The 24,962-nt window shown below is 38.5% G+C and overlaps 3 protein-coding genes across 10 annotated transcripts; 2 read left to right on the top strand and 1 right to left on the bottom strand.

The window, feature by feature from the left end:
- The first annotated feature begins 12 nt into the window (after positions 1–12).
- Positions 13–5,448, top strand: prrt1 (proline-rich transmembrane protein 1). The gene is made up of 4 exons (XM_077506503.1): positions 13–348; positions 1,346–1,677; positions 2,651–2,842; positions 4,801–5,448. Exons 1-4 carry the CDS (start codon positions 333–335, stop codon positions 4,975–4,977), a joined length of 717 nt encoding a protein of 238 aa, XP_077362629.1. The 5' UTR covers positions 13–332; the 3' UTR covers positions 4,978–5,448.
- On the top strand, positions 5,040–24,824 carry neu1 (neuraminidase 1). 8 transcript variants are annotated; one of them, XM_077506495.1, is made up of 10 exons: positions 5,040–5,186; positions 12,038–12,227; positions 12,311–12,454; positions 15,306–17,601; positions 18,041–18,230; positions 19,427–19,689; positions 19,770–19,952; positions 20,279–20,498; positions 21,356–21,592; positions 24,015–24,824. In XM_077506495.1, the coding sequence occupies exons 4-9, from the start codon at positions 17,506–17,508 to the stop codon at positions 21,574–21,576; spliced, it is 1,173 nt and encodes a 390-aa protein (XP_077362621.1). In that variant the 5' UTR covers positions 5,040–5,186; positions 12,038–12,227; positions 12,311–12,454; positions 15,306–17,505; the 3' UTR covers positions 21,577–21,592; positions 24,015–24,824. The 8 variants fall into 8 exon arrangements, with proteins under 8 accessions (XP_077362621.1, XP_077362623.1, XP_077362619.1 ...); XM_077506497.1 differs by having other exon boundaries at positions 12,304–12,454; positions 15,306–15,379; XM_077506493.1 differs by having other exon boundaries at positions 12,304–12,454.
- tmem268 (transmembrane protein 268) lies at positions 10,001–15,390 on the bottom strand. The gene is made up of 9 exons (XM_077506502.1): positions 15,125–15,390; positions 14,004–14,120; positions 13,787–13,881; positions 13,587–13,694; positions 12,283–12,435; positions 12,095–12,205; positions 10,848–10,937; positions 10,511–10,714; positions 10,001–10,427 (listed from the first exon to the last, which is right to left on the bottom strand). Exons 2-9 carry the CDS (start codon positions 14,095–14,097, stop codon positions 10,257–10,259), a joined length of 1,026 nt encoding a protein of 341 aa, XP_077362628.1. The 5' UTR covers positions 14,098–14,120; positions 15,125–15,390; the 3' UTR covers positions 10,001–10,256.
- Positions 24,825–24,962: the final 138 nt, after the last annotated feature.

Below are 24,962 nucleotides of genomic sequence, written 5' to 3'. Positions count from 1 at the left end.
GTTCTAATGGGATGTTCCAGCTCAATGCCTGCGCCTTTCTTTCGTCAGAAGTGACTGTCGCCCATCTCTGGGAGGCTGATTGATTTCATATTCATACCGTCGTGTTCGGCGCGTGCGCGCGAACGAGAGCAGAGGCACAGTGTTCCAGGAGAGATAACGCGCAGGTTATCTGTGCTCTTGAAGATGAAGGCGTCTTGAGAATGGCCTGCACGCCTTTAGAGTAGAAGTCAGCACCGTTGCGCATCTTTGGAAGGGATTTTTTTTCCTCCCCCCCCCCTCACCTTTATCTGGATTGGGGACAACAGCATCCATTTAAAGGAGGATAGAGAGGCATGTCGGGAAAACACGGTAAAATCAATTGTTTTTTGTATTGCGTATTGTTTTTACGTCTTGTGTTTGTGTGCTTGGAAAATATTGTATATTCCCAATTTGTCACCATCGCCATCCGATGTGCGCATTTGTACAGCCGACTCGATGCAACGCGCTGCGTGGGTGCAGCCAGCGGAGCAACATCATATGGCGGCCTTAAATGATTGTTATCACACTTTTTCTAAATTATGCTTTTATTTTCAATTGTTTTTTTTGTTTTGTTTTGTTTTTTGTTTTTTCTTCAATTGGATTTGTTATTTTCATTCACCACATTAGCCTTAACAAATGTTGGCATCTAACGTGGGCGTCCAGGCTGCCATAATGATGCTGTAATCGTTTGAATTAAGATGAAAGAATCACGTCATGCGGCTGAAAAATCATCAAATCAAATGCGTGGCCACTCCGTCCACGGATGTGCCTCCACACGCCACAACCTTGACCTCTAGTTTTTGTAAGTTAAGCACATTAAACCAGTCTCTCTTTTTTTTTTTAAGCCTTCTAATTTCCACACGTTGTCCTACCATCTGTTGATGACGTCACTATATCTGCTGATGGTGAATAGTAATTTTTGGATTTTATCAATTAAAATAACACTAATTGTCACTTTTAGAGGTGGGATATTGGTCAACCTCATTATTATTACACACACAAAAAAAAGGGAAATAAACTGAAAAATGTCACAAAAAGTGAAGAAGCTCGTTTATTGTGAACCTTGTGCCATCTAGTGGAAGAACATTTAATTACTCTTAATAAATACAATACTCAACTTTTTTTTTTTTTTTTTACAGCTCAGCCAGTGTAAATCGAAAACCAAAACAAAACGATAAAACACTATTCCATGTAATTGTTTTTTAGGATCAAAACAATGTCCATTGAACTAAAGCAAAATAATGTGGCAAAAACTTTAAATTCTTTGTGCTCGGTTATCCTGCCGTGCCTTCTTCCACTGTGCCCTCTTTTGTCCCTCCTCTCCCAGGACTCGACGACTCCAGCCGCCAGACGATGCAGCCCCCTCCGTACATCCCGGGCCCTCAGGACCCGAACGTACCACAGCACCCCAACATGCCACCCGGCGTCCAGCCCGGTTATCCGGCGCCGCTTCCGCCCCCGGGCTCAGAGGGATACCTCCAAGAGACTCAGTTCCATTGTAACACAATGGGTCCCCCGGGGGCCCCGCAGGGTTACACAGTCCAGACTCAGGGTCCCGGTGGAACCATGCCTCATCCTCCAGTGGGATACCTCCATCCTGGGTACCCTCTGCAACTGCAGCCATGTACCGCTTACGTTCCCGTGTACCCCATGGCCTCGGTGAGTCTGATTTTAAAAGACGCTATTAGTGTCATCAACACTTCACATCACTATCTATCTATCCACATCACTATCTATCTATCTATCTAGCTAGCTAGCTAGCTATAAGCTAGCTATCTAGCTAGCTAACTAACTATCTCTAGCTAGTGACTCGCTGGGACAAAAAAAAGCTTACTCCTTGTTTAGAGGGGGAAAAAAAGGGGGAAATAAATAAAGGAAAAATAAATGTTTTTCCTCTGTCGGAGGATATTCTTTTTATTGTATGTTTTTTGTTGAATAAGAGGCTGTTTTTTTCCCTTTTTTGTGTGAGTCAGAGGTTTTTTTGTGTGGTCAATATTATAAACAAATTACGGTTATTTGTGACTTAACCAGCGAGAAATATAAAGCCTGTAACAATTTTTTAAAGGTTAAAGTAGGCCTACCACTATTGTTCTCCACAATTATATAGTCTTCACATGTTAGTAATGTAGGGTAGCACTGTATCCTCATAGTTTGCATGTCTGTCTCACATTCAAAATGTTCAAATGTCACCTCAAGGTATCCCACTTGCCCCCCAAATAAAAATAAAAAAATGTAAAAAAACAAAACAAAAACAAAACAACTACATTTTGGATTCATTGAATCCTCTATTGTCCAGAAAATCAATCTGAATTAGAAAATAATTAGAAAGTCAAAATATGAAGTTTTTATCAGTTGATTTCATATGACACTAGTTGAATAAGACCTCCCAACATGATATACCAACTATGACAATCTCTTTATACAAACTGCAGCATCATTATATTATATTCCATTGAAATTTGATTAAAAAAAACTGAATAATTTACATTCCCAGAAGCATGAATTCTCTTTCATATCTTGCAGCGAATTAGAATTGCATTTAAAAGGTTATGAAAGTAAAAAATGAAATGAATTGCATTCAATTCTAGCACAGCTCAATTTTAGATGTTAAAAATGTAACTCACAATTGTAGGGGCAGCCTTACATGCCTGCGACAGGAGGCCACCCGGCGATGCCGCCTGGTCAGATTCACCCCATGCAGATCCCGCCCAACATCACCTTAATGGACCGCCGGCCTCCGCACGACTACTTGCCCATCGCCGTGCTCACCACGGTGTGCTGCTTCTGGCCCACCGGCATCATCGCCATCATCAAAGCGGTACAGGTGAGTACACTCCCGTGTTCTTAAGAGTCTTAGAGAAAACATGCTAACAACATTTAAAGCCTAAATTTGTTCAATAAAAAGTGTTATATACTTTTCCTCTTCCCGAAAAAGTGCTTGCACCGAGGGAAGCCATTTTCTTTTATGATGCAATCAAAGCTAGCAAAGCCCCACCCCTACACATTTGGCAACATTGAAAAGCTCTGAATGTTCTCCATAGAGCACAAAAGGAGTTCATTCTATCGTATGCACTGGGTGGGAAATATTCAGGTTTAAAAAAGGTCCACTACAGAGGACAAATTTGAATTGCTGGTAGTCAGGAGGATCTATCTATCATCGATAGTACAATTGTATGCCGTATCATCCTCTGATTTCAAAAGCTGTGTTCGGTTTCATTCATAAAATCAGACGACTCAACATCTGGCCTCGTACAGCGGTTACTGCTCAGGTAGCGCTCACACAGGAAGGTTTTTATCTACTCTACCTGTGTTGTTCAACAACAAGCAGACTGTGCAGTTCCACATGCACCCAACAGTTACGTTACATAACAGCACCATTTAGGGAGCAACTGGAGGGGATGTTTTCTTTCTTTTTTTTTTTTTTTTCTCCCAGTGACCCTGCTCACTCAGCTCAGTTGGCTTTGAGTTGAGTCGAGCTGACAAGGCCTGGGCCTGACTTTGGTGCGTAGATGCGGTGCCACGTGGCCTCTTTTCTTTCCGCACGCCCCGCGACATCGATCCGCTTGTGTTTGCGCTGCAGCCACTCGTGCATCTTCGAGTTACATAATATTCAAGTGCCCCCTCCTATGGAAATCTGTGTGAGCATTCATTTGATATTCTTGATAATCGGTTTCAGGTTTATGGACTAGTATACACTTGGTAGTTGGTACTAGAATTGATGTAGGTGACAAATTGGCCACTTATGACTGATTTGTTAGCTCGTGAATCAGTGCATGAGATAAAAGTGGGGAAAGCAAAGAAAGAGTAAAGAAAAAAATGTATGTAAAATTATGCTAACATTGCTTTTTAGTTTTACTTAGATTTCTTCCTACTCGTATTATAAATAACTAAAATAAAATAAAAATGTTACAAAATAAAATAACAATGAAAATATTTTTGTAAGTAACTGAAACTACATTTTATATCTACATAATTAACAAAAAATTTACTGTAATTTTGCCAATTAATTTAATACATGAGCTTGCAAAGATCGATTGGTTTTAAATGGGTTTTTTTTTTTTTTTTTTTTTTATTACATTACAGCACGGCCTTTAGTCTGAAGAAAGGAGGTTGCACACTATTTTTTGGTTGGGTTACTATGCAATACTTTGATTTTTTTAACTCGAAATTAACTCACTAAATGTCACAGTTATCAAAGAAGCAGTCTTAACTCTTTGACTGCCCAAAACATTTAATAACGATTAGTAAAATCACGATGTATGCTGCCATAGACATTAAATGTCATCTATTTTTTTTTTTTTTTTTTTTTTATCAATGGGAAGTGCAACGTCTCAATGCAGTGCTGCCTGGTCAAGAGGCTGTGGAATCAAAAACACCCACTAACTATGGCCAGCAGATGGCAGCATTGTACCTCTTTTCAATGGGCTGGAATCTGATTAAATCTGATGAAACAACATTTTCAAGAATGACATGATGATCAAAGCCTTTGTCACATTAAAGCTAATTCACAGAGCGTCACTAAACCAAAAAATATTAGTGGAGAAATTAGTGCTGTGGAGAAAATGTATCTTTACACAAAAATCTCATTATATTTTCAATTTTCGCACAATGTCACTCAAATGGTGATGACGAAAGAATGGAATGAGGTAGAAACATACTTTTTTTTTTCGAATGAAAGAATGGAATGTGATCTTTCATTTGGTACCCACGTTGTATGGCACTGTGGATTTTTTTTTTTTTTGATAACGTGTAAACAGTAAAAGAGTTCCGTTTGTCGCTTAGGTGCGCACGGCCATCGCCAGAGGGGACATGGTGACGGCGGAGATCGCCTCCCGCGAGGCCCGCAACTTCTCCTTCATCAGCCTGGCCGTCGGCATCGCCTCCATCGTGCTGTGCACCATCCTCACCGTGGTGGTCATCATCGCCTCGCAGCATCACGACGACGACTGGGAGCCGTGACGAGGCGAGCGGCCGTGATCACGCGGGAAGCGCCGATCACACGCGCTGCTAACTGCTTGCGTCTCCACACGCGCGCGCACACACAACCGCATTGACAGCCAAAACAACCAATTACGCTGGATGTCCAAATGCCAAATACAAACTGTTATCCACCTAATATTCACACTCAGCTGCAATTCATCCGTGTCATGGGACCACTGACACAAAGGGTAAGTCGCTAACTATTTAAGTATATTAATATTTTGGGGGGGGGGGTGATTAACTGTGCCATGTTGCTGCTACTGTATTATTGATGATGCACTTGTGTAAGAGAGTAAAATTCAAATGTGAAGGGGAGCGGATCAATACACATTCAACACACCAAATGTAGGCTCGTTGACAAAGTGGCCCAACAGATGTTTGGGAGATATTTTCTATTTGCTGTCAAAACTTACAGTATATAATATGTGGATTATTTAAAAAACAAACAAACATATTTATTGATTAATCTAACATGTGCCAGATATTTACTTTGTGTTCAAATTGGCTTGAATTTAATACCGTATTATCAGTATTATTCTGAATCTGAGGTGATGATGCAGCTTTTTACTAGTTCAAGTAGTGCATGATAATAAATGCATTTGTTGTGAAGCAGTATCAAATTTCTAAAAGCGTATTTCTAAACTATTTATATGAAAGAGGAAGTCAACAATAATGTGTTCTATGCAGCCCCACTAGTCTAAATACGGTATTCTGGTTAACTCTTTTACTGGGAAAAAACAAAAAAAAAAAACATTTTCACTTATCCTTCAAGGCAAAACAAAATGTTGTGTGCTATGAGTACATAAACATGGTGGACACCATATGAAAGATTGAATTCCATTCTTTCTACCTTATTCCGTTCTTTAGTAACCACCATTTGAAAATAGATCATTTGAGTGACACCAAGCAAAAATGGGGGGGAAAAAACAAGCTTTTTGTCAAAAGACACCTTTTCTACAAAAAATTAACTCCGACACTGATATCTTTTGTTTTTGTGACGCTCTGTGAATTAGATTTAACGTGACAAACACTTCATTCACGTCATCCTTGAAAACGTTCTATTTGCTAAGATCCCGCCATGTTTTCATGTCATTTACACAGGTGCCCATTGAAAAGAGGAACAATGCTGCCATCTGCTGGCCATAGTTTATGGGTCTTTTTTTAAAAAAAAAAATCGCCCCATTCACTCGGTGGCGCTGCACAAGACGTTGCACTACCCATTCACCCAAAAAAAAACATAGTTGACGTGATTTTACGTTATTGGCAGTACTCGGTGGGCGTGTCCTTAACGTCAATTGCCGTTTTTGGCAGGAAAAGAGTTCATATTGCGTTTTTGGAATGTGAGTTAAGCAGCAAAATCCAGCTGTTTTTATCCATCTCAGGGGGCGGCCATTTTGCCATTTGCTGTCGACCGAACCATTCACAGTGCAGCTTCACCAAACAGGTGAGCTGTGATTGGTTGTTGCCTGAGCCCTGACCAACTGTGATGTCATCTTTAGTCGACAGCAAGTGGCAAAATGGCTGCCCCGAAATGGATTAAAAAAAAACGGCTGGATTTTGCTTCATAACTCATATTCCTCAAATGTGATATTAATCAGAATGTTATGTTTAGACTAGTGAGGTTGACTTCCACTTTAAGAGATTGGTTCAATTTTGTCAATACTAGGTTTTGGTATATCGTTTTGCGCCTAGACACAACGTGTGAATTGGTAGCGATTAGGAGACAGCATAAGCTTGCATGCCATTCGCAGTTTCTTTAGAATTATATTAAATATGGAGACTTGATGTGCATATGTGAGCTACTATATACAATATTCCTCTATGAGTGTGGTTGTTATGTAGCAATCATTAGATCAGCAGTGCAGGATAGGAAACCCTAAAAATGAATGTTCATGATAGAAGAGGGAGCAAAACAATCATATTGCCTACACTGCTTTACAGCACTTTTTTAAAATATTGTTCATCTTCCCTGGACCTAAAGTATTTTTGTTTTTTTACTTTAACATATCATACTGTTTAAATTACTTGAGCAATTAGTTATTATTATTTTAAATAACTTTACAGTGGTGCCTTGAGATACAAGTAACCTGACTAAGGAGTTTTCGATATGAGCCGCCATTTGCCTGACAAATAGAATTTGTATACAATTCATTAAAAAAAAAAAAAAAAAAAGGGTTCTGGTTAGCATAATGCTAATGTTAAAATATAATCTACATGGCAGTGTTGTAACTTTAAGCAACAGATATTTGACCACAAATGGTTGAGCATTGTAGACATATAATGTAACAATACTCCCAGGCATGTATTATTTATCCTCTGCGAAGATTGCATATTTGTCTCTTCTTGATTCTTATGTATCAAACCAAAAGAAGTGGGACAAAAACAGTTTCATTCTTTACATTATATTTATTTATGACATCACTATTTTTTTTTTTTTTAATTTAAGTACAATAATAAAGAGGGCTATTTTTCCACGATTAAAACACATCCCAATTTTTTTGTAATTTATTTTACTTTTTTTTTTTTTTTTTTTTTTTATAGATTAACAGTATTACCATTCTTTTTAAGTTGTATCTCAGGGCACCACTTATTCTTATTTGTATTATACAGTCTCCAATGTTCATTGATTAGGAAAAGCTCCACGATTTAAGTGCTTAATTAAAAATGTATAAAGTTGCTTACGTACTTAGTTCTGCATATTTTCTTTTTTTTTGTTTGTTTGTTTGCTATGATAATTTATTTATAGCTGATATGGGAGACAGCATGTTAAAAAATGCCAATTTATTCAAAAGTTGATATATTTTACAATTATATTTCTTTGCCTAATTATTGAGATTTATGGCAGAACATCTGTTCGACAATTCTGAGGCTCCGGCATTTTGAAAACATGCGTTTGATTATTGAAGATGCTAATTGTCCATAGGTGTGAATATGAGTCGAATGGTTTGTTTGCAGCTTGAAATGTTTTTATTACACCCCTGATATATATATATATATATATATATATATATATATATATATATATATATATATGGCCCATTTAAAGCATGAATTGCACATTTGCGCAGACATGAATTTGTGTTTGTACTAAACATACACAACTAGCATAACTAGTTTAGATAATGCTAACTAGCTGCAGCTTATTGAGCACTTTACTTTCTGATACAAATATTATCTCACCCCCCCTCGCCCACCCCACAGGTTATTGTGTGCTTAGTCTTTATTTTATTTTATTTGACCTTGTCATAGAGCAGTGATTTTTATTTATTTATTTTTTCCTAAGGAAGGAGGCGGCTGACAAGTAAATACAAAGTGTCCTCGGTTTTGTTAAATGGTGATTATTTATTTATGGATGTTTTGCGCAGGAGTTGAGCTGTTTTTGAGTCCTGAATAAAATATATGAATTACGGTCTGTGAATGACAATTTGGAGACGGCAGCATCTTTTTCTTTGGCTGCGTGTGTGTTTTTTCTTCCACCTCTGTGTGTGTGTGTGTGTGTGTGTCTCTCTCTCTCCAACCTCTCACTAAAACGCTATTTATAGCTGACCCGTTTTCCTGCGCCTGTCTCTTGCTCTCGTACGCTATCACAGTGTCACCCTATCTTGTGCACATTCACTTCATTCTTGAGATTTATTTTTTTTTGTCACGATAATACAATTGTAATTCCGTGGCAGTGAGAGACGAGGTCACGCTGAGTCAGTGCACGGAAGCAAAACCGTTTTCCAGATGATGATGAATCCGGATGATTAATGCAAAATATGGCACCAGAATGTCAGTGTTCCATCATAATTAACCCACAGACACATTACAGAAACAAGAAAGTATGAGATAAGGGAAATGAGAACCAAAAGACGGAAGCCGAGCCAGGCTTGTGTGCGCGGGATCACAGTTGGTCGTTTAGCCTCCCGAGGAGAGCCCACGTCTCTGAAATTGTTCAGCTTGGCCTCATGCTGCACGCCATTTCCCACTCGCCTTCATTAGGGTGCCAACTTCCACAAGGTGGGGGACACACTGCACGGTTAGGAAACTGTGCCGGCCACTTAACAGGGCTGGCGTTTGTTTTGGATGAAAGGATCAAGACTGATATTAGCTATATGTATCCTCCTGACGACCAGCAATTCAAATTTGTCCTCTGTAGTGGACTTTTTTTTTAAACCTGAATATCTCCCACCCAGTGCATACGATTGAATAAATCCCTTTTGTGCTCTGTAGAGGACATTCAGAGCTTTTCAATGATCCCAAATGTGTAGGGGTGGGGCCTTGCTACCTTTGATTGCATCATAAAAGAAGGCAAGTGCAAGCAATTTTTAGGGAAGAGGAAAAGTTAAGTGTATAAAACACTTTTTATTGAACAAATTTAGGCTTTAAATGTTGTTAGCATGTTTTCTATAAGACTCTTAAGAACACATTAAAGTATTGTTTGAATTGTTTTAACAATATTTGAGCCTAGCATTTAAGTTTTAAAAAATGTCCACTGTAGTGGACACATCATAGCTTAAAAAAAAAAAACTTTTTTTTTTTAAATTTCTTTTGCAGTATTCGTTACTTCACAAAGATTGGAGAAAGTCAAAATAAATTATAATTAATAAAAAAAATAAAAAAAAATAAAATAAAACTAATACTAAAACTAATAAAAACTAACTTAAAATAAAGCATTTTTAACAAATAAAAATTCACATGCCTGCTTTAAAAAAACAAAAGTCAATACAAAATAAAAACCAACTACAATGAAAAATCTCAAACTTTTATAACTCTTGTTCTGACTCTCATTGAACATGAATTTGAGCATGATTAATCCATTTTGAAAACAACCCTGACCCAGTATTAAGAGCGTTTGCACACTTGCGCAACCACATTATTTCAGTTGTTTATTTTTACTTCCCCTTTCGAAAAGATAAGATTAGAATCACAAAAATATGGCACTGAAGCGAGGGTGTGTAGACTTTTTCTATCCACTGTACATAAACCACTGCAGTGGATGGGAAATGATTCCAAACACAGCTTTGGTGTTTTTCAGTTTTATGACAGGAATATAGAAAATATTTACACAATAGTTCCCTAATAATATGAAATGTAGGTTCCATGTGTAAAATTTTGTGTACTGTAATGTATAGACTTGTTCGGTTTTTTGTTCATTTATTATTTGTTTCGTATGACGTCTATGGAATTGGGTCACAACTTCATTACCATGGGGGGAAATGTAACTCCTGCAAATGGAGGAAGTTAAGTTCACTTTTTCGTGCGTCCGGTCCGTTGTGCTATTCAAGAATCTTCAGTTTGATGAACTGGCAGAGGCAGAATGGCGCAGTGGCGCAGTGGTTCCTCGGCGGTCGGAGGTGACGTTGTGACGGGCCGGACAGCCTATCAGAAGACACCAGCAGCTTCACGTAGGCGGCGCTGTAGGTCATCAACAGCTGGTGGGCTCTAGCCTATAGCAAAAAAAAAAAGAAAAAAAGTCATGATTCATATTGTCAGAATTGCATGTAGTGAACCACGAGACTGTTTTTCATACCTGAGCGTTTAAGGATGCATCAGGAATGAGACTGTAGTTGGTGGTGAGTTTCGAAGAAGAAAAAGTGGAGCCTTTGTCTCCATTCCTCAGCAGAGGCCTCTGCTCCTCTAAACCTTGCTCCACCTCCGAGTGACCTTCATCATGACCCCCGTCCGGGACCTCGGCCACCAGGACGAGATGGGACATTTTCTTTTTCAGCTTGCTCTGGCGAAAGAGTCGCACCCCGATTTAACGCACAGTGTCTCCACGGCACGAGGATGTCTCAATGTTGCTTTTCCCGTTCGAGAAATGAAAGAGCCGACCCAGTTTGAAGGCCGCGGTAACGAAAATAACTCACCCAGGTGTCAATGCCCCCTAAACTGTGCTCCTCCAGCGTTTCAGTTAGCGTTCGCAAACAACGAGCCATGTCCCAGTACACAAAGTACAGCTGTGGAAAAGGAACAAACCACCGCATGATTAGATGTTACTAAAGATGATCAGATGTTATTAAAGTAGGCCTACAAAGAATTAAATGTTGACAACACAAAAAAATATCTTTACAGTAATATGTTGTAGACAGTCCCATTAGTCGAAACATTCTGATTAATATTCTTGTGCTAATACGACTAAAGAAGCAAAATCCACTCATTTTCATCCACTTTTTACGGCAGCCATTTTGTCATTTGCTGACAACCAATCACAGCTGACTTGTTTTCTGAGTTTGGTCATGTGACGTTCACAAGCTGAGCTGCGATTGGTCGTTAGCCGAGTCCTAAGCAGCTGTGATGTCATTTTCAGTCGACAGCAAGTAACAAAATGGCCGCCCACTGGGATGGATAAAAATGAATGGATTTTGATTCTTAATTGAACTTAATTCAACTCATGCTCATATATTATGTTTATGCTATGTTTATGATATGCTATGTTTATGCTATACAATGTTTATGCTATGCTTATGCTATGTATATGCTATCCTATGCTATGCTATTCTATGCTATGTTATGCTATGCTATGTTATGCTATGCTATGCTATGTTAGGCTATGCTATGCTATGCTATGCTATGCTATGCTATGTTAGGCTATGCTATGCTATGCTATGCTATGCTATGCTATGCTATGCTATGTTATGCTATGCTATGCTATGTTATGCTATGCTATGTTATGCTATGCTATGCTATGCTATGCTATGCTATGCTATGCTATGTTATGCTATGCTATGCTATGTTAGGCTATGCTATGCTATGCTATGCTATGCTATGCTATGTTATGCTATGCTATGCTATGTTAGGCTATGCTATGCTATGCTATGCTATGCTATGCTATGTTATGCTATGCTATGCTATGTTATGCTATGCTATGCTATGCTATGCTATGCTATGCTATATTATGCTATGCTATGCTATGTTAGGCTATGCTATGCTGACCTATACTTATGCTATGCTATGTTATGCTAGGCTATGCTATGCTATGCTATATCATCATCTATTATTATAAAGAACATTTTTTGGTGACTTCGCTGACAATTGTCTTCTTTTTCTTATCGTAAAGGGCAACATTTACACACATCGCAGTTTTAACGCTATTGGTTGATTTTGGAGGACCAACCCGCATGCTTCCTCTGCAGTTGTACACCCAGTCGGCCACGGCCACCAGCAGCTTGTGCTCGACCAGCGTCTCGTTCACCTGGATCAGCCGCACATCCAAGTTCATGTTGATCTGACACAAACCAGATGAAAATGTACGTATGCTTGAATCTGACAGAACTCTGAACGAGATGTGTTTAGTTTTTTTACCTCCTTTTTATTCCGGTTGAGAACAAAGATGATGGCAGTTGTGAGGAAGATGGAGATGAGACTGACGCACAGACACAAGATCCAGTAGTCGCTGAGCGTCATGTAGAGGCGCAGCGTGGAGAAGACGGCGCACCACAAGACCACATAAAGGAACTGCAGGAAGGAGATATACGTATGTACAGGAAATGGATTTGCGTGATATCATCACTACTTTTTTTTTCTTTTTCTTTGTGAGCTGGTTCCACTGTAGGTAATGCAGGATTTACATTTATTGTGTGTGAACATTATTATTATTCCAACAATGCACAATTTAGACTTAGACTTGATTTCATTGATCCCTTTGGGATGGCTCCCTCTGGGAAATTTACATTTCCAGCAGCAATAAGAACAGAAAATAAAATAATAAATAATTCAATCAATCAATAAATAAGGTTATTACACCAGAGATTGAATTAATAATAATAATAATACTAATAATAAAATAAAAATTCAACCAATTCAATGGCACAATCCAACAATATTATATTTTCAGCCTATACAAACTAAGTTTATGTTAGCAAATGTGGTTCCTTGACCTAAGAAAAAAAAAAAATTCTCAAACAAAAGGGTGTTGCTGAATAAAAAACATTCTGGCTTTCTGTTGCTGCTGAGAACCTTCTGTTGCCTGAGGCTGAATAGTTAACACATAAGTGAAGGCGGTTTAAAAAAAAAAAAAAAAAAAAAAGTCATTAGTATGTTTCCCAAACATTCAAAGTGTGTTCTCTGACTGACTGATTAATCTGCGGTCGATTTAATCGGCTGATATTTGCCATCTTCAAATGGACAAAAAAACCGACTGATTATTTTTCTCAACATTAAAACATTACAACATAAGACAAAGATAATGACATTCAAACAAACATTTTTTTTTAATATACAGATTTTTCTTTCTGTTGTAAAGTAACATGAAAAGAAGTTATTATATTCATTATGTATTTTTAATTAATGGACCGTTAAATCGGTTATCGGAATTTTCTTTTGCCAAATATCGGGAATTGAAAAATAAATAAAAAATCCCAATCATCTGGCTTTATTAATGTGCACACAAATTCAAAAGGCACAACTTTTTAGACGTTACAAAAGTACTCACTACTTTGTGTAAAACTAAAAGTAGCAATTCATTTCCTTTTTACCAAACTGTAAAATATACTTAGGAACAGGATGATATAGAAGTTTTCAAATTCCATCAGAAAAATAAATAGTTACATTCCAGCCCTGCAGAATTGACACAATTCTTAAATGACATGAAAGTGAACCATCCTTACCGGAGCCATTATGAAATGGAAAAGCGATGAGTTGAAAATCATGAATCGTCTCACTGAAGGAACTTCCAGAGCTGTTTTCAGCGGAATCTCAATGTCTGTGATTGGAATCTAACATGGTGAGGAAAAATTAAACAAAAATATACTGCAAACTGGCCACTTGATACATAATAAGATGTGCACAGTAATTGCGTGCGTGAGACCTGAAAGCCTTTCCTCTCCAATGTCGAGCTGCACAGTGAGAGATCAAAACTGGGGTTTAGGAGAGAATAGCTTGGAATTGCCAGAACACATTGACCTAAAAAAAAAGAAGAGAAAAAACAGAGAGAGAGAGAGAGAGAGAGAGATGTGTGCGTTGAAAATGTATGTATAAGTATTTAAATCTGAAAAATAATAAGGAAACAATTAATCTTATATCACCATTTGCCCATTTGGGTTTATTGTTCGTCTGCGTCTGAGCTTCATCCACGTCACTCTCCTCCATCATCTGATTATTACAATCCTTGTCTTCCATCTTCTCAGGGATGAAAAAACTGACTGAAAAAAAAAACATGTGTAGTATGTTATCAACTTTATAATAACAAATTTGACAATGAACTGAACCTCGGCAAAATGAATGAAACGTCCTTAAAAACACGCAGCATGCAACAACACAAACAAAATCTTGCAATTATGCGCCACTGGCAGCCAAGCATCATTGCGCAATCTCACCGCAGCCAATCGAGTCTTGTGCAGACAAGACTCGGAATCAGCGTATGACTGCTGAAAGCAAGTATGCGTGAGACATCCAAGTAGCGCTTCATTTGTTATCATGAGATATGATGGGGGGGGGGGGGGGGGGGGGGGATTAAAAACTTCACATTTGGTTGAAGTTGCTCAAAAATGGAGTAGAAGGAACCTACATACTGTAACGGATGTTGTGATGCAATCTGCCAGAAAAGCAGAACAACTTGTGTTTAAAAAAAAAAAAAAAAATAAAAAAAAAAAAATCAGGCTTCACATTAATAATAAACTGTAAACAATAAATAAATAAAATAAAATAATTTTGTGTGATAATGAAATAGAGTAAAAGCCATATCCAGCTCACCAACTGTTTAAATAACGAAATAAATACATAAATAAATAAGTAAATAAATAAATACATAAATAAATAAATATTTCTCTTGCTCTCCTGTCTCACTGCCACATATTAACGCTGTCGTGCCATGTCACAATATGCTATCATCATTCAAAATGTACACTCCTCCTCTCTGCTCTTTATGTTTCGTTTCTATTTATTTGCCTTCACTCCCGTTGACATTTACACTAATACAAGTTACACAAACTCCAAGAGTGCTTTCACAAAACTGTGTTGCACAAGTAGTAGCTTCACTGTTTCAACACAAAAAGGGAAAGAAAGAACACACACTCAAAATAGAAGATGACGTGTTTAAAGTATGTTTTTATATCGCCAAATGCCTTCTGGGGTTAAAGTTACTACAAAAGGAAATCAGGTTTATAGGTTTAGAGTAATAAAAGTCAATAAAAAAAAAGCTCCCTACCTGCTCTCCTGATCAAAGTTCTTCATGTCAACAAAGTTTGGATGACTTTTTAAGTTCCATTCTCGCTGCTGTTGGCAGATAGATATGTAGCGCCATGTTTTCAAAGCAGATAAGTCAGACTGAAGCGTACACTTGGATACGCCACTCAGCTTCTCTTTCTTGCTCTCTCTCTCTTTCTTAGCGTGTGACTCAGCTCAGCACGGCCTCATGACTGCTGGAATGCTGTTCGCGGTTCAACACAGCACGACGTTAAATGTGAGAGTGTCTGTGACACGTGTTTGTTTCCACAATTGTAAACAGGTGCCACAGAAGACGTACTGTATCGTGGTTTTCCTGCAAAATCTACAGTGGTACCTTGACCTAAGGCAGCCAGTGGTGGTCCCGGCAACCCGAACGGGACGAGGATGATTTCGATCAATAAACCAAACTTGCCCAAAACACTCATAAAGTAGGAACAAAAGTTAGTCAAGACAATTAGTATTATATGTTCTACAGATGCAGGCCCGTTAATCTAAACACGACGTTCTGATCTATTTGTGGAATATGAATAAAGCGCCGCCCATTTTTAATCCACCTGAAGGGGGCAGCCATTTTGCCACCTGCTGTCGACTGGAAATTACATCACAGTTGCTCACTGCTCAGGTAAAATGACCAATCACAGATCAGCTTGCGAGCATCACATTACCAACTGAGAAAACAGGTGAGCCGTGATTGGTCGTTACCTTTAAGCCCTGAGCAACTCTGATGTCATTTTCAGTCGACAGCAAATGGCAAAATGGCCACCCCTGTCATGGATAATAACGGGTGGATTTTGCTGCTTTTTTTTTTCATATATACTTGTGAGTGAGTGAGTGAGCAAGTGAGTGACAGAGAATTCAAATTCCCAACATACTTTCAAAACCGAAAGCAACATTTTCTTCCTTCTATATGTACTATTCTGTATTTCTTTATCGAAGAGTAAACATTGGCACATCTGTTTGGTTTACTTTAGCTTTTGTTTAGTTAGTTATCTGCCCTTTTTGCCTTTATTTTTGCGGTTACATTGTTAAAACTTCCCAGGCAAATTCAGATCCAGACAGAGTTTTTCAGATGTTGCCTTTATGTATAATAGACACAGACCTTCAGGTTTAATTTAAGAGTTTCAGCCTATAAATGCACTCTATTTTCATGGGCTCAAAGATATTTAGACAAAACTCACAAGAGCCTAGCTTAGCCTACCTTGTTATTCATAAAAGATACATAAAACTTCAAGTTCTTCAATCAGGAATTGAATGTGAAGCATTTTCATCCTGGTATTTCAAATTACGTTGATATTTTCAAAACAAAGCTCACACTTGACGCTTAAGCTTATTTCCAAACCATTATGATGTATAAAATTCAAATGATAAAAAATGCAGTGTTATTGACCAAATACTTCTGCACCATTTTAACAAATACACTTGGCATGTGATTTTAATCCCCTTCACCACATTAATGGCTGGTTTACATTTTAGATGGAGACCTTCATGAGCATTACTTGAACCATATAAAGCACAAATAATTGCATATCAGTTCAGTTGGCATTTTCATCCTTTATATTGTTGTTTTTATTATTACTTATTTTACTTCTACAGCATCTAGTGTCATTTGTTATGCATAGCCTAATTCATTCCAGAAATGCATGTTTTCTACTCCGCATGTGCATAGATTGTATATTATCATAATTATTTTGCTTTCTATTATTTTTTTTTTTTTTGCTATATTTGCTCAAAAGTGCTACGGATTTCAATCACGAATCAGTTATTGATGTACTGAACTTACTCTACAATATATTTTATATTGGCCTCTCGTAGTGGGTCCAGTTAGGGGTCCTTGTTTGTTTTAGGTCAATTACTGCCATCGTGTGGTAAAAAATATTTAGAAACTATTAATGTCTTATCTCTAAAGCAGTCTTAATCTTTGACATATTGTGACAAATTTGGCTCCGCCTGGTTATTTATTTATTTTTGATTTATAATGTTTTATTTTTACACGTTTACAGTCAAACGTGACCGAAAGTTGCACACAGTATTATAATTATTGTGGTTGCCACTGCTTGTGTGGAATTTTAAAAAACGTATGCAACAAAGCTGCTTAAAAAAAAAAAAGTCTTAAAATAACAGCTGTCCCATTTATGAATTCAATATCATTCAAAAACATCAAAACACACTTTCTATTTCCGGGTTTAGTCTCACGCTGTGATCATGTGACCGCCCACCTTGGTCACATGAGCCATTACTCTTGTTGATGATTCAGGGTCACAATGTGGACAGGCTGAATACTGATTTTTTTTTTTTTATTTAGTTTATATTCCGAAGCAGTTCTCGCCACATGTATGTTCATTTTCTGCTCAAACCGAAGAAATGACTTTCGTACGGGGATGGAACGTTAAAACAGGAAGTGTGCTAGCGACAGCACTGTCGCTATTACTTCCCGCTGTCATCATCTGCTCTGTCACGGTAAACCATAACGACCTTTACTTGTCCGAAACAACAAAGTTAAAGTAGTATTGTGGTATGTTTAACTTAACGCATGTATTGCTTTTAGTTAGTTAGTTTGTTTGTTTGTTTGTTTGTTTTTTACTACTACTACTACGGTGGTGTGACAGAACACCGGTACATAACAGGTTTATCGCTAAACTGCACGCAATGAACTAGTCTCAATTATCAGCTTAAAACAAAATGCCATGGCGTACATAACATGCTCAGTTCCCAGAAATGTCTTTCATATAAAGTTGCACTATAATTATGACTTACTACTGCTCTAATATGAGCATGAGAGGACCCCTTATTTTTGCATAATTTATGTTATTGGCTAAATCAGGACGTGATACAACTCGTGTCATCTTTGAGCATTGCCCTGTCACAGTTACTCAGATGTTTTGCTCTCTTGGTCCAGATCAAACCGCTGGTGTTTGAGGAGCAGCTGCTGTGGGTGAGCGGGGTGGAAGGTGAGGTGAACACCTACAGGATCCCTCTGATCACCTTCACCGCCGCGGGAAGTCTGCTGGCTTTTGCTGAGGGCAGGAAATCCTCATCCGGCGATGTGGGAGCAAAGTTCATTGCGATGCGGCGATCCACTGATAAAGGTATCGTGACTGTAACCACACCTGCTGAACTATTATCAGACTTAGGGTGGCAGTTGGATAAACATTCACTCACACACAGACAAAACGGTTACCAACAATGGATTATTATTACCATTTATTGTAAACGAAATATGAGTAAAATAACTTTATTTTTGCTCCCTTAATGACAATATGAATTACTGGCAAGTGGCAACCAAGGACGTCAAAATAAAATTCAATATCGGATCATTCAGGAATCATCAGGGCAATTTTGGAGACAGTTGGCTGCACTGAGAGAAAAGGGGGTAAATATTTTCTTACGCCATTTAAATTTCATTCTACGTCACAAATGTCTCCATCTTGTTGATTCTTCACAAAAATCAAATTTTACATATTTATGTGTAGGTTTAATTAGAATGTATTGCCGTTTAATGGGCAAAACTGCGGCCAATTCTTAATTCATATGCTCCTAAACACGTTCTATTTTAAATATTGCCATGGTCCCAAAAACGTATTTATACGTTGTTGTTTTTTGTTTTTAAATGTTTTTTTATGCTAGAGCATACAGACGGCTTTGATGCAGCCTCTGACCTAAAGAGGTCGCTAAAAGCAATGGTAGTTGTTTCAAAAAACGGCCAGCGGGTGGCAGCAGAGTATAAGAGATCAACTGGGGCCATGTTGCAACAAGCTCTTTTCCCCAGTGTTTTGAACAGGTTTGTGAATAATGATGAAACCTAGCTATATTCTAATATACTTTTTTTTTCATGATGAAAGAAGACTCTAATTTTTGTTTTGGTAGGTTCCATGTTTTTATAGCAATAGAACCACAGCCGGGAGCGAAGTGGGTTGCTTCGGTGAAAATGGCTGGGAGTGAATGAGTTAATATTAGCTGATAAATCGATCAAGCCCTAGTAAAGGGACGTTCAAATTTTGAAAAGCGATGACTAATGTTTTTGGAGAGTAGTCAAGAAAGCTCCAACTACAAAGAGGAGGAAAACAAAGGAGGAAGTGTGCGTCATCACCTGTTGTCAGCTTACAACAATATCGTGATATCGCTTCCCCTTTTGATTGTGTCAGGCCTAGCCAAGGAGACATTGCTTACCAGGCAATGAAAATCGGAAATAATGCTTGTAGAAATAGTTTATGCATCTGAATCTCACTTACAAGTGTAAGTGTAAGTTGTTTAATAATATAATTCTCTCCTTCATCCCACTAAGGATCCACTTGGTCCCCGACCAGCTTCATTGTCGACGATGGACTTCAGCAGGACGGCCTGAACCTGGGCTCGGTGGTGGTCGACCAGGAAGTGGGCTCGGTTATTCTGATCTACACAACCTGTTTCCACCTGTACCAGTGCCGACCCGCCAGCACCATGATGGTAGAAAGCAAGGATGACGGCTTGAGCTGGAGTCCACCCAGAAACCTTTCGGTCCAGCTTGGAGTCAAGAATTTTGCTCCTGGACCAGGTTCTGGCATCCAGGTAAGATGAGGTTTTAAAGAAAACTCAACTTAAATCTTGATTATTTTTCCACTACTTTTTTTTTTTATCACCCATAACAGAAACGCTATGAGCCAAACCAAGGAAGATTGGTGGTGTGCGGTCACGGCACGATAGAAGGCGATGGCGTTTTCTGCATCCTGAGTGATGACCATGGACAGACGTGGTTCAACGGTGCAGCGCTGAAAAGCATCCCTTACAACCAACAGAAAAAGGCGCTAGACTTTAATCCTGATGAGTGCCAGGTACGCAGGTCTGCTTATCATTTGCAGGGTTTAATTTGGGGGGACAGAGGGATCATTTCAACGATGCACTTTCAACCGTTTGTTAAATCAGACAAGCAGCCAAAAACCACAAATACAAAATGAAAACATTTGCAACAAGCAGACATTAAGAGCGTGGAAAATGTCCAACCGCAGCTGGAGTTCCTCATTAGCGAGACTTCAATCGCTTTCGCTGGCTTCTTGTCGCATTCAGTCAGCTCGTTGAGAATTTGGAATGTCGACTGACTGGTAAACTGAGAAGCAGTCGGCTTCCACCGTTGCTTTTATTCTCCTGCTTTTTTCTACAGCCATTTGAAATGACCGACGGAAGCATTGTCATCAATGTCCGAAACCAGAACAACTACCACTGTAGGTGTCGGGTGGTGGTGCGAAGCCAGGATGGAGGAATGTCCCTGCCCATAGACGACCTGTACTTCGACTACGAGCTTGTGGATCCCGCGGTGGCAGCCGGGGCCTTTCAGAAAGAGGGCATGCTCTTCTTCACCAACCCATCAAATGAGCAACATAGTAAGAGCTCATACTAAAAAAAAACACATCGATCGCTTCACAAGCAAATTAGGTTCCCCTTCATCTGACAATTAGCATAGATTTTAAACACAGAAGGCCAAAACATCCCTAATGAAAATTAAATTGCACTAATAAACTAGCCACTAGTGGGTGCTAGAACTGCACAAATGGGAATCAACCAGACTTTTTTTTAACAAATGTGTTCCTTTTAAATATTGTGAACATGACAATGACGATATTGTGGCAGTTTTAACTCATTTGCTCCCAATAATGTGTAAATAAGTTTGTTTGTTTTTTTTCATGTTTTAAGTGTCCCAAAGACGTATTTATGTTTTTTAGTTATTATACAAAACGGCCAGCAGGTGGCAGCAGAGCAAAGGAGATCAACCAGGGCCATCTAGAAAAAAAGCTAAATGACTTACAATTTTAAATAGATTTGTGAAAACTGATGAAACTTAGCTCTCTTCTAATGCTAATTGCTGCAAAACGGAAACAGATAGAAACATACTTTTTTCCTGATGAAAGAAGAGACTTTAATCTTTCTTGTGATAATTTCCATGCTTTTATAGCAATAGAACACAATATTCTGTGGACCTCGCAAAATCAGTCAAAATTCAGTAAAACAGCCGGGAGCCAACGGGATTGCGAAATGTGAAAATGGCTGGGAATGAATTTTAATTAATATCGCGATATCACGATATTGCCCTTATCGTGACATCCCTAGGGGCCAGTATATGTTGGCTGCGTTTTTGAGCATGAAATTGCAACATGAAAAATATTTGCTCTCAAATCTGACAACGTCAGTTAGTCAATAGGCACGTTTGTGATGATGGCTAACTGAAGTGTGTCCCCCGCAGGGATTAATCTAACCTTACGTTGGTCACTGACTGCCGGCAACTCCTGGGAGAAGGCGGCTCTGCAGATTTGGCCGGGCCCAAGCGGTTACTCCTGCATTACATCGCTGGATAGTGGCTCCGCCGATGACCGGAAACACATCTACGTCATCTTCGAGAAGGGCACGAAAGACTACTTTGAGACGGTCTCGTTTGCCAAGATCCACCTGTATGGAGGCCGGTGATGCACGTGAATCGCAGGTGAGGTTAGACTTTTATAAATTTGGCAAACTGCGGTGCAGAAGTGGTTGGCATATCTGCTTTTTTTTAGTTTTGAGGTTCAGAATTCTGATCTTGTCGCTATCCTTCCTCTTGACATGCTTGTCTGACACCTAGTGGTGATTTATGGTATTACAATTACAAACTATACAGTGGAACTCTGCAATTCATGGGTGATAGATTTTTTTTTAATTATTGAAAAAAAAAATCAACTAATAAAGTGGGGGATCAACTGTAGTAGAGGAACGTGAAAACATTCAATCAAGTGATCACGGCATTATCATGATTATAGTTCCATTACTAGTAATTGATTCTGGTGACGACACAACTTTATTTTATTGCAACTGTATGACTTTTTTTTTTTTTTTTCTTCTGTAATTTTACGGTTTTTGTTTTCTAATACTCCTTCAACATTTATACTCCATTCACAATGGCCATGTTGGATTTTTATACACATTCACAAAGCGGCCTGATTCTAATCTGAAGATACAGATCTTGTGTGTGGATATGACACATATATATATATATATATTAAGGGTGTCACGATTTCGATTTTTTATCGAAATCGATCGAAATTACGTCACGATTTCGAGCATCGAAATAGAAGAGAGGACACACGATTCGATGCCCCCCCCCCGCGCCCGCCGCCACCGCCGCCACCGCCACCTCCCAGGAAAGCAAATGAGACGCAGCCATTCAGCTACTAGCTAACGGCACTTGTTAGCTGACTTCTCCTGCAGTCATGATGGCAAGCGCGGACAGACACAGCAATGGTGCTTCAAGCCGCTCCCGCTTCTCTCGTCACCAGTTTGGAAACATTTTGCGTTCCCGGTGAGTTATGTCGACAACGTTCACGTTGTCGATAAAAAGACCACAGTTGCAAGATATGCTATGTGCGCGTACTGTACTCGGCCACGGTGTTACGCCCGGCTCGTCAAGGGGAAGGGAAGTAACACAATAACAGAAAATATAGAGTAGATAAACACGGGTCGACTTTAACATCTGAGTAGTTTTAATTGAAATTTCAGGCAGGGGTTTGACAAGGGAGTGAAAGTGGAAGGTGAACAAATAATAACCGCATTTGACAGAACTGACAGAACGGAGGAGAAACAATAACTAATAGGGGTATAATACACGGATACACAATAGCGTCGCGCTGGCACAGTCGTCCAATCGGAGTGTCGCGCTGGCACAGTCGTCCAATCGGAGTGTCGCGCTGGCACAGTCGTCCAATCGGAGTGTCGCGCTGGCACAGTCCTCCAATCAGAGTGTCGCGCTGGCGCATTCAAACTGAATGGCCCGAGCCGCCAGCCGTAACAACGGGAAACACGACAAACATGACGGGACATTTACGCAGGCATCACAAAGATTTAGATTTATCAAATTCAACTAGAAGTGGGAAAACAACGGTCCAACCAACTATTTCATCCTCATTTACAGTGAAACTTCCACACACTTCAGCTCGCGCGAAACGCCAGATCCATAGGTCTATTTATAGCAGCAGACCTGCAGCCTTGGAAAACGCTGGATTCAAACATTTAATTAGTGTACTTGAACCACGCTACAGTATGCCCAGCAACTGTAAATGTTGGGATATAGTTTGTTCAGGCTGTATTTGTTCCATGACTTTGGATACAATATATTTTTTGTTGTTGTTGCACATTGCACATTATTTTAAGAGGAACGCACAGCACACTGTTGTAACCAAAAACAGTCAATAGATGGCAGGCACCCACTGTGACTTTTTGTTTTTGTTTTTTTATTTTTTATTTTACACTTCAGTAAGAACAAGACGGTTAACTTTATATTGTAAATAAATTCTTTGAATTTGATCATTCCTGCCTAATGTCAATTATCATATATTACATAAATTTACACAAAAATAATATGGAAATTGCATCACCTATATGTAGCCGATCTTTTGAAATAAGATTTACTGTACAATGAATAGAACCAATGATCATAGACTAGCCTTAGCCTACAGAAGCATATGCCTCTGTGTTATGAAGTGGGGGAGCGGAGAAAAAAAAAAAAAAAAAAAAAAAATCGAAAAAAAAATCGAATCGTGACCCCAAAATCGAAATTTAAATCGAATCGTGGAGTTGGCGAATCGTGACACCCCTAATATATATATATATATATATATATATATATATATATATATATATATATATATATATATATATATATATACTGTATTCATCTCATGAGGAAAATTGAAATGACCACAGCACCAGTTTTCACAAATGTACACTTAACGTTAACAATATACAAACAACCAACAAAGTGCAAACAGTATGCAAGTGCATCATAGAGGAGGTAATTTAAAAATCATAATCTAATCCAGAAGCACAGGTATCTGAATATGACTTTTAAATGACTTTATTTTATTTTATTATTTCAGGGTTTGATCACCCGAGGAAAAACGGAAACACTTTCTCAGGAAGGTACAAAAGGGAATCCCCCCCCCCCCCCCCCCCCACCTTTTATAATGTAAAACATGAAATGTGAACCCCTGCACCAGGATATCCATAATTGTCTAATCTTTGTCATGTTTCTATCTTTTATTGAACAAAAAACATTTTTATTTTTTTATGAAAATTAACGTGTAATAGGATAACTTTACCCCTATGTTGCTTTGGGGCTGACCACCCAAAACTAGACGACATATTAGTTGAAAATAAACACTTAAGAATAAATAAATAAATAAATTGTGACATCTACCAGCACAGTCTGTGTATGAATGTTCAGCTGTGCGAGGAGTTCAGTAGAATTAAATGAGGCTTTAATATTGCTTAGTTTTTTAAGGATGCATCCACTTTACTGATATCTTACAGTGGGATGCACGCTGTGTACTTGCGTTTAGCTTTGTCCATTTGTCTAAAAAATGTCTTTACATTCGATTTGATTGTAACAATTTCTTTACAAAATGTTAAATAATGCTCGTGTCTTTTTGATGAATGTATCATACACTTTGGAATCTCCTTGAGTTTAAATGGTTTGCTTCAAAACCATGGCTATAATTTTAAAAGTGTGTGGGTGCATGTGAGGGACCTGGAAGCCACTCCTACTTATGATGCAATCAGTGTGTGGGGAATTTGTTTTTACATTGTGTTATCATCTTAGCTATTTTTGGATTTGCATCAATTCAAATGAACTCTTTGCCAACACCTCTGTGATCATCAGAAATAATAAATTGTTGTCAAAATATTCACATTTGTCTGATTCTTTTTTTTTTTTTTTTTTTTCCCCCGTTGTTATTTTAAAATACAAAATGCATCAATGGCATCATGTAGTGGAAAGTTTTGAACGTCACTGATTTTACTCCATTTTTAAAGAGCAAACTGGCTTG

The sequence above is a fragment of the Festucalex cinctus genome, chromosome 19 (assembly GCF_051991245.1).
Source record: "Festucalex cinctus isolate MCC-2025b chromosome 19, RoL_Fcin_1.0, whole genome shotgun sequence".
Lineage (NCBI taxonomy): Eukaryota > Metazoa > Chordata > Actinopteri > Syngnathiformes > Syngnathidae > Festucalex > Festucalex cinctus.
Note: the sequence above shows the minus strand (reverse complement) of the source record. Positions and strands in the feature narration are given on the sequence as shown.

Bases quoted from the DNA above. Each gene is read 5' to 3' on its own strand.
- prrt1 (XM_077506503.1), top strand. The intron at 1,678-2,650 runs GTGAGTCTGATT...TCACAATTGTAG, and splicing joins CCGTGTACCCCATGGCCTCG to GGGCAGCCTTACATGCCTGC. The intron at 2,843-4,800 runs GTGAGTACACTC...TTTGTCGCTTAG, and splicing joins CCATCATCAAAGCGGTACAG to GTGCGCACGGCCATCGCCAG.
- tmem268 (XM_077506502.1), bottom strand. From the start codon at position 14,097: ATGGAAGACAAGGATTGTAATAATCAGATGATGGAGGAGAGTGACGTG. The intron at 13,882-14,003 runs GTGATATAAGAT...CTTTTTTTTTAG, and splicing joins TAAACCCAAATGGGCAAATG to GTCAATGTGTTCTGGCAATT. The intron at 10,715-10,847 runs GTGAGTTATTTT...CTCTTTCGCCAG, and splicing joins TAGGGGGCATTGACACCTGG to AGCAAGCTGAAAAAGAAAAT.
- neu1 (XM_077506495.1), top strand. From the start codon at position 17,506: ATGACTTTCGTACGGGGATGGAACGTTAAAACAGGAAGTGTGCTAGCG. The intron at 17,602-18,040 runs GTAAACCATAAC...CTCTTGGTCCAG, and splicing joins TCATCATCTGCTCTGTCACG to ATCAAACCGCTGGTGTTTGA. The intron at 19,690-19,769 runs GTAAGATGAGGT...CACCCATAACAG, and splicing joins GACCAGGTTCTGGCATCCAG to AAACGCTATGAGCCAAACCA.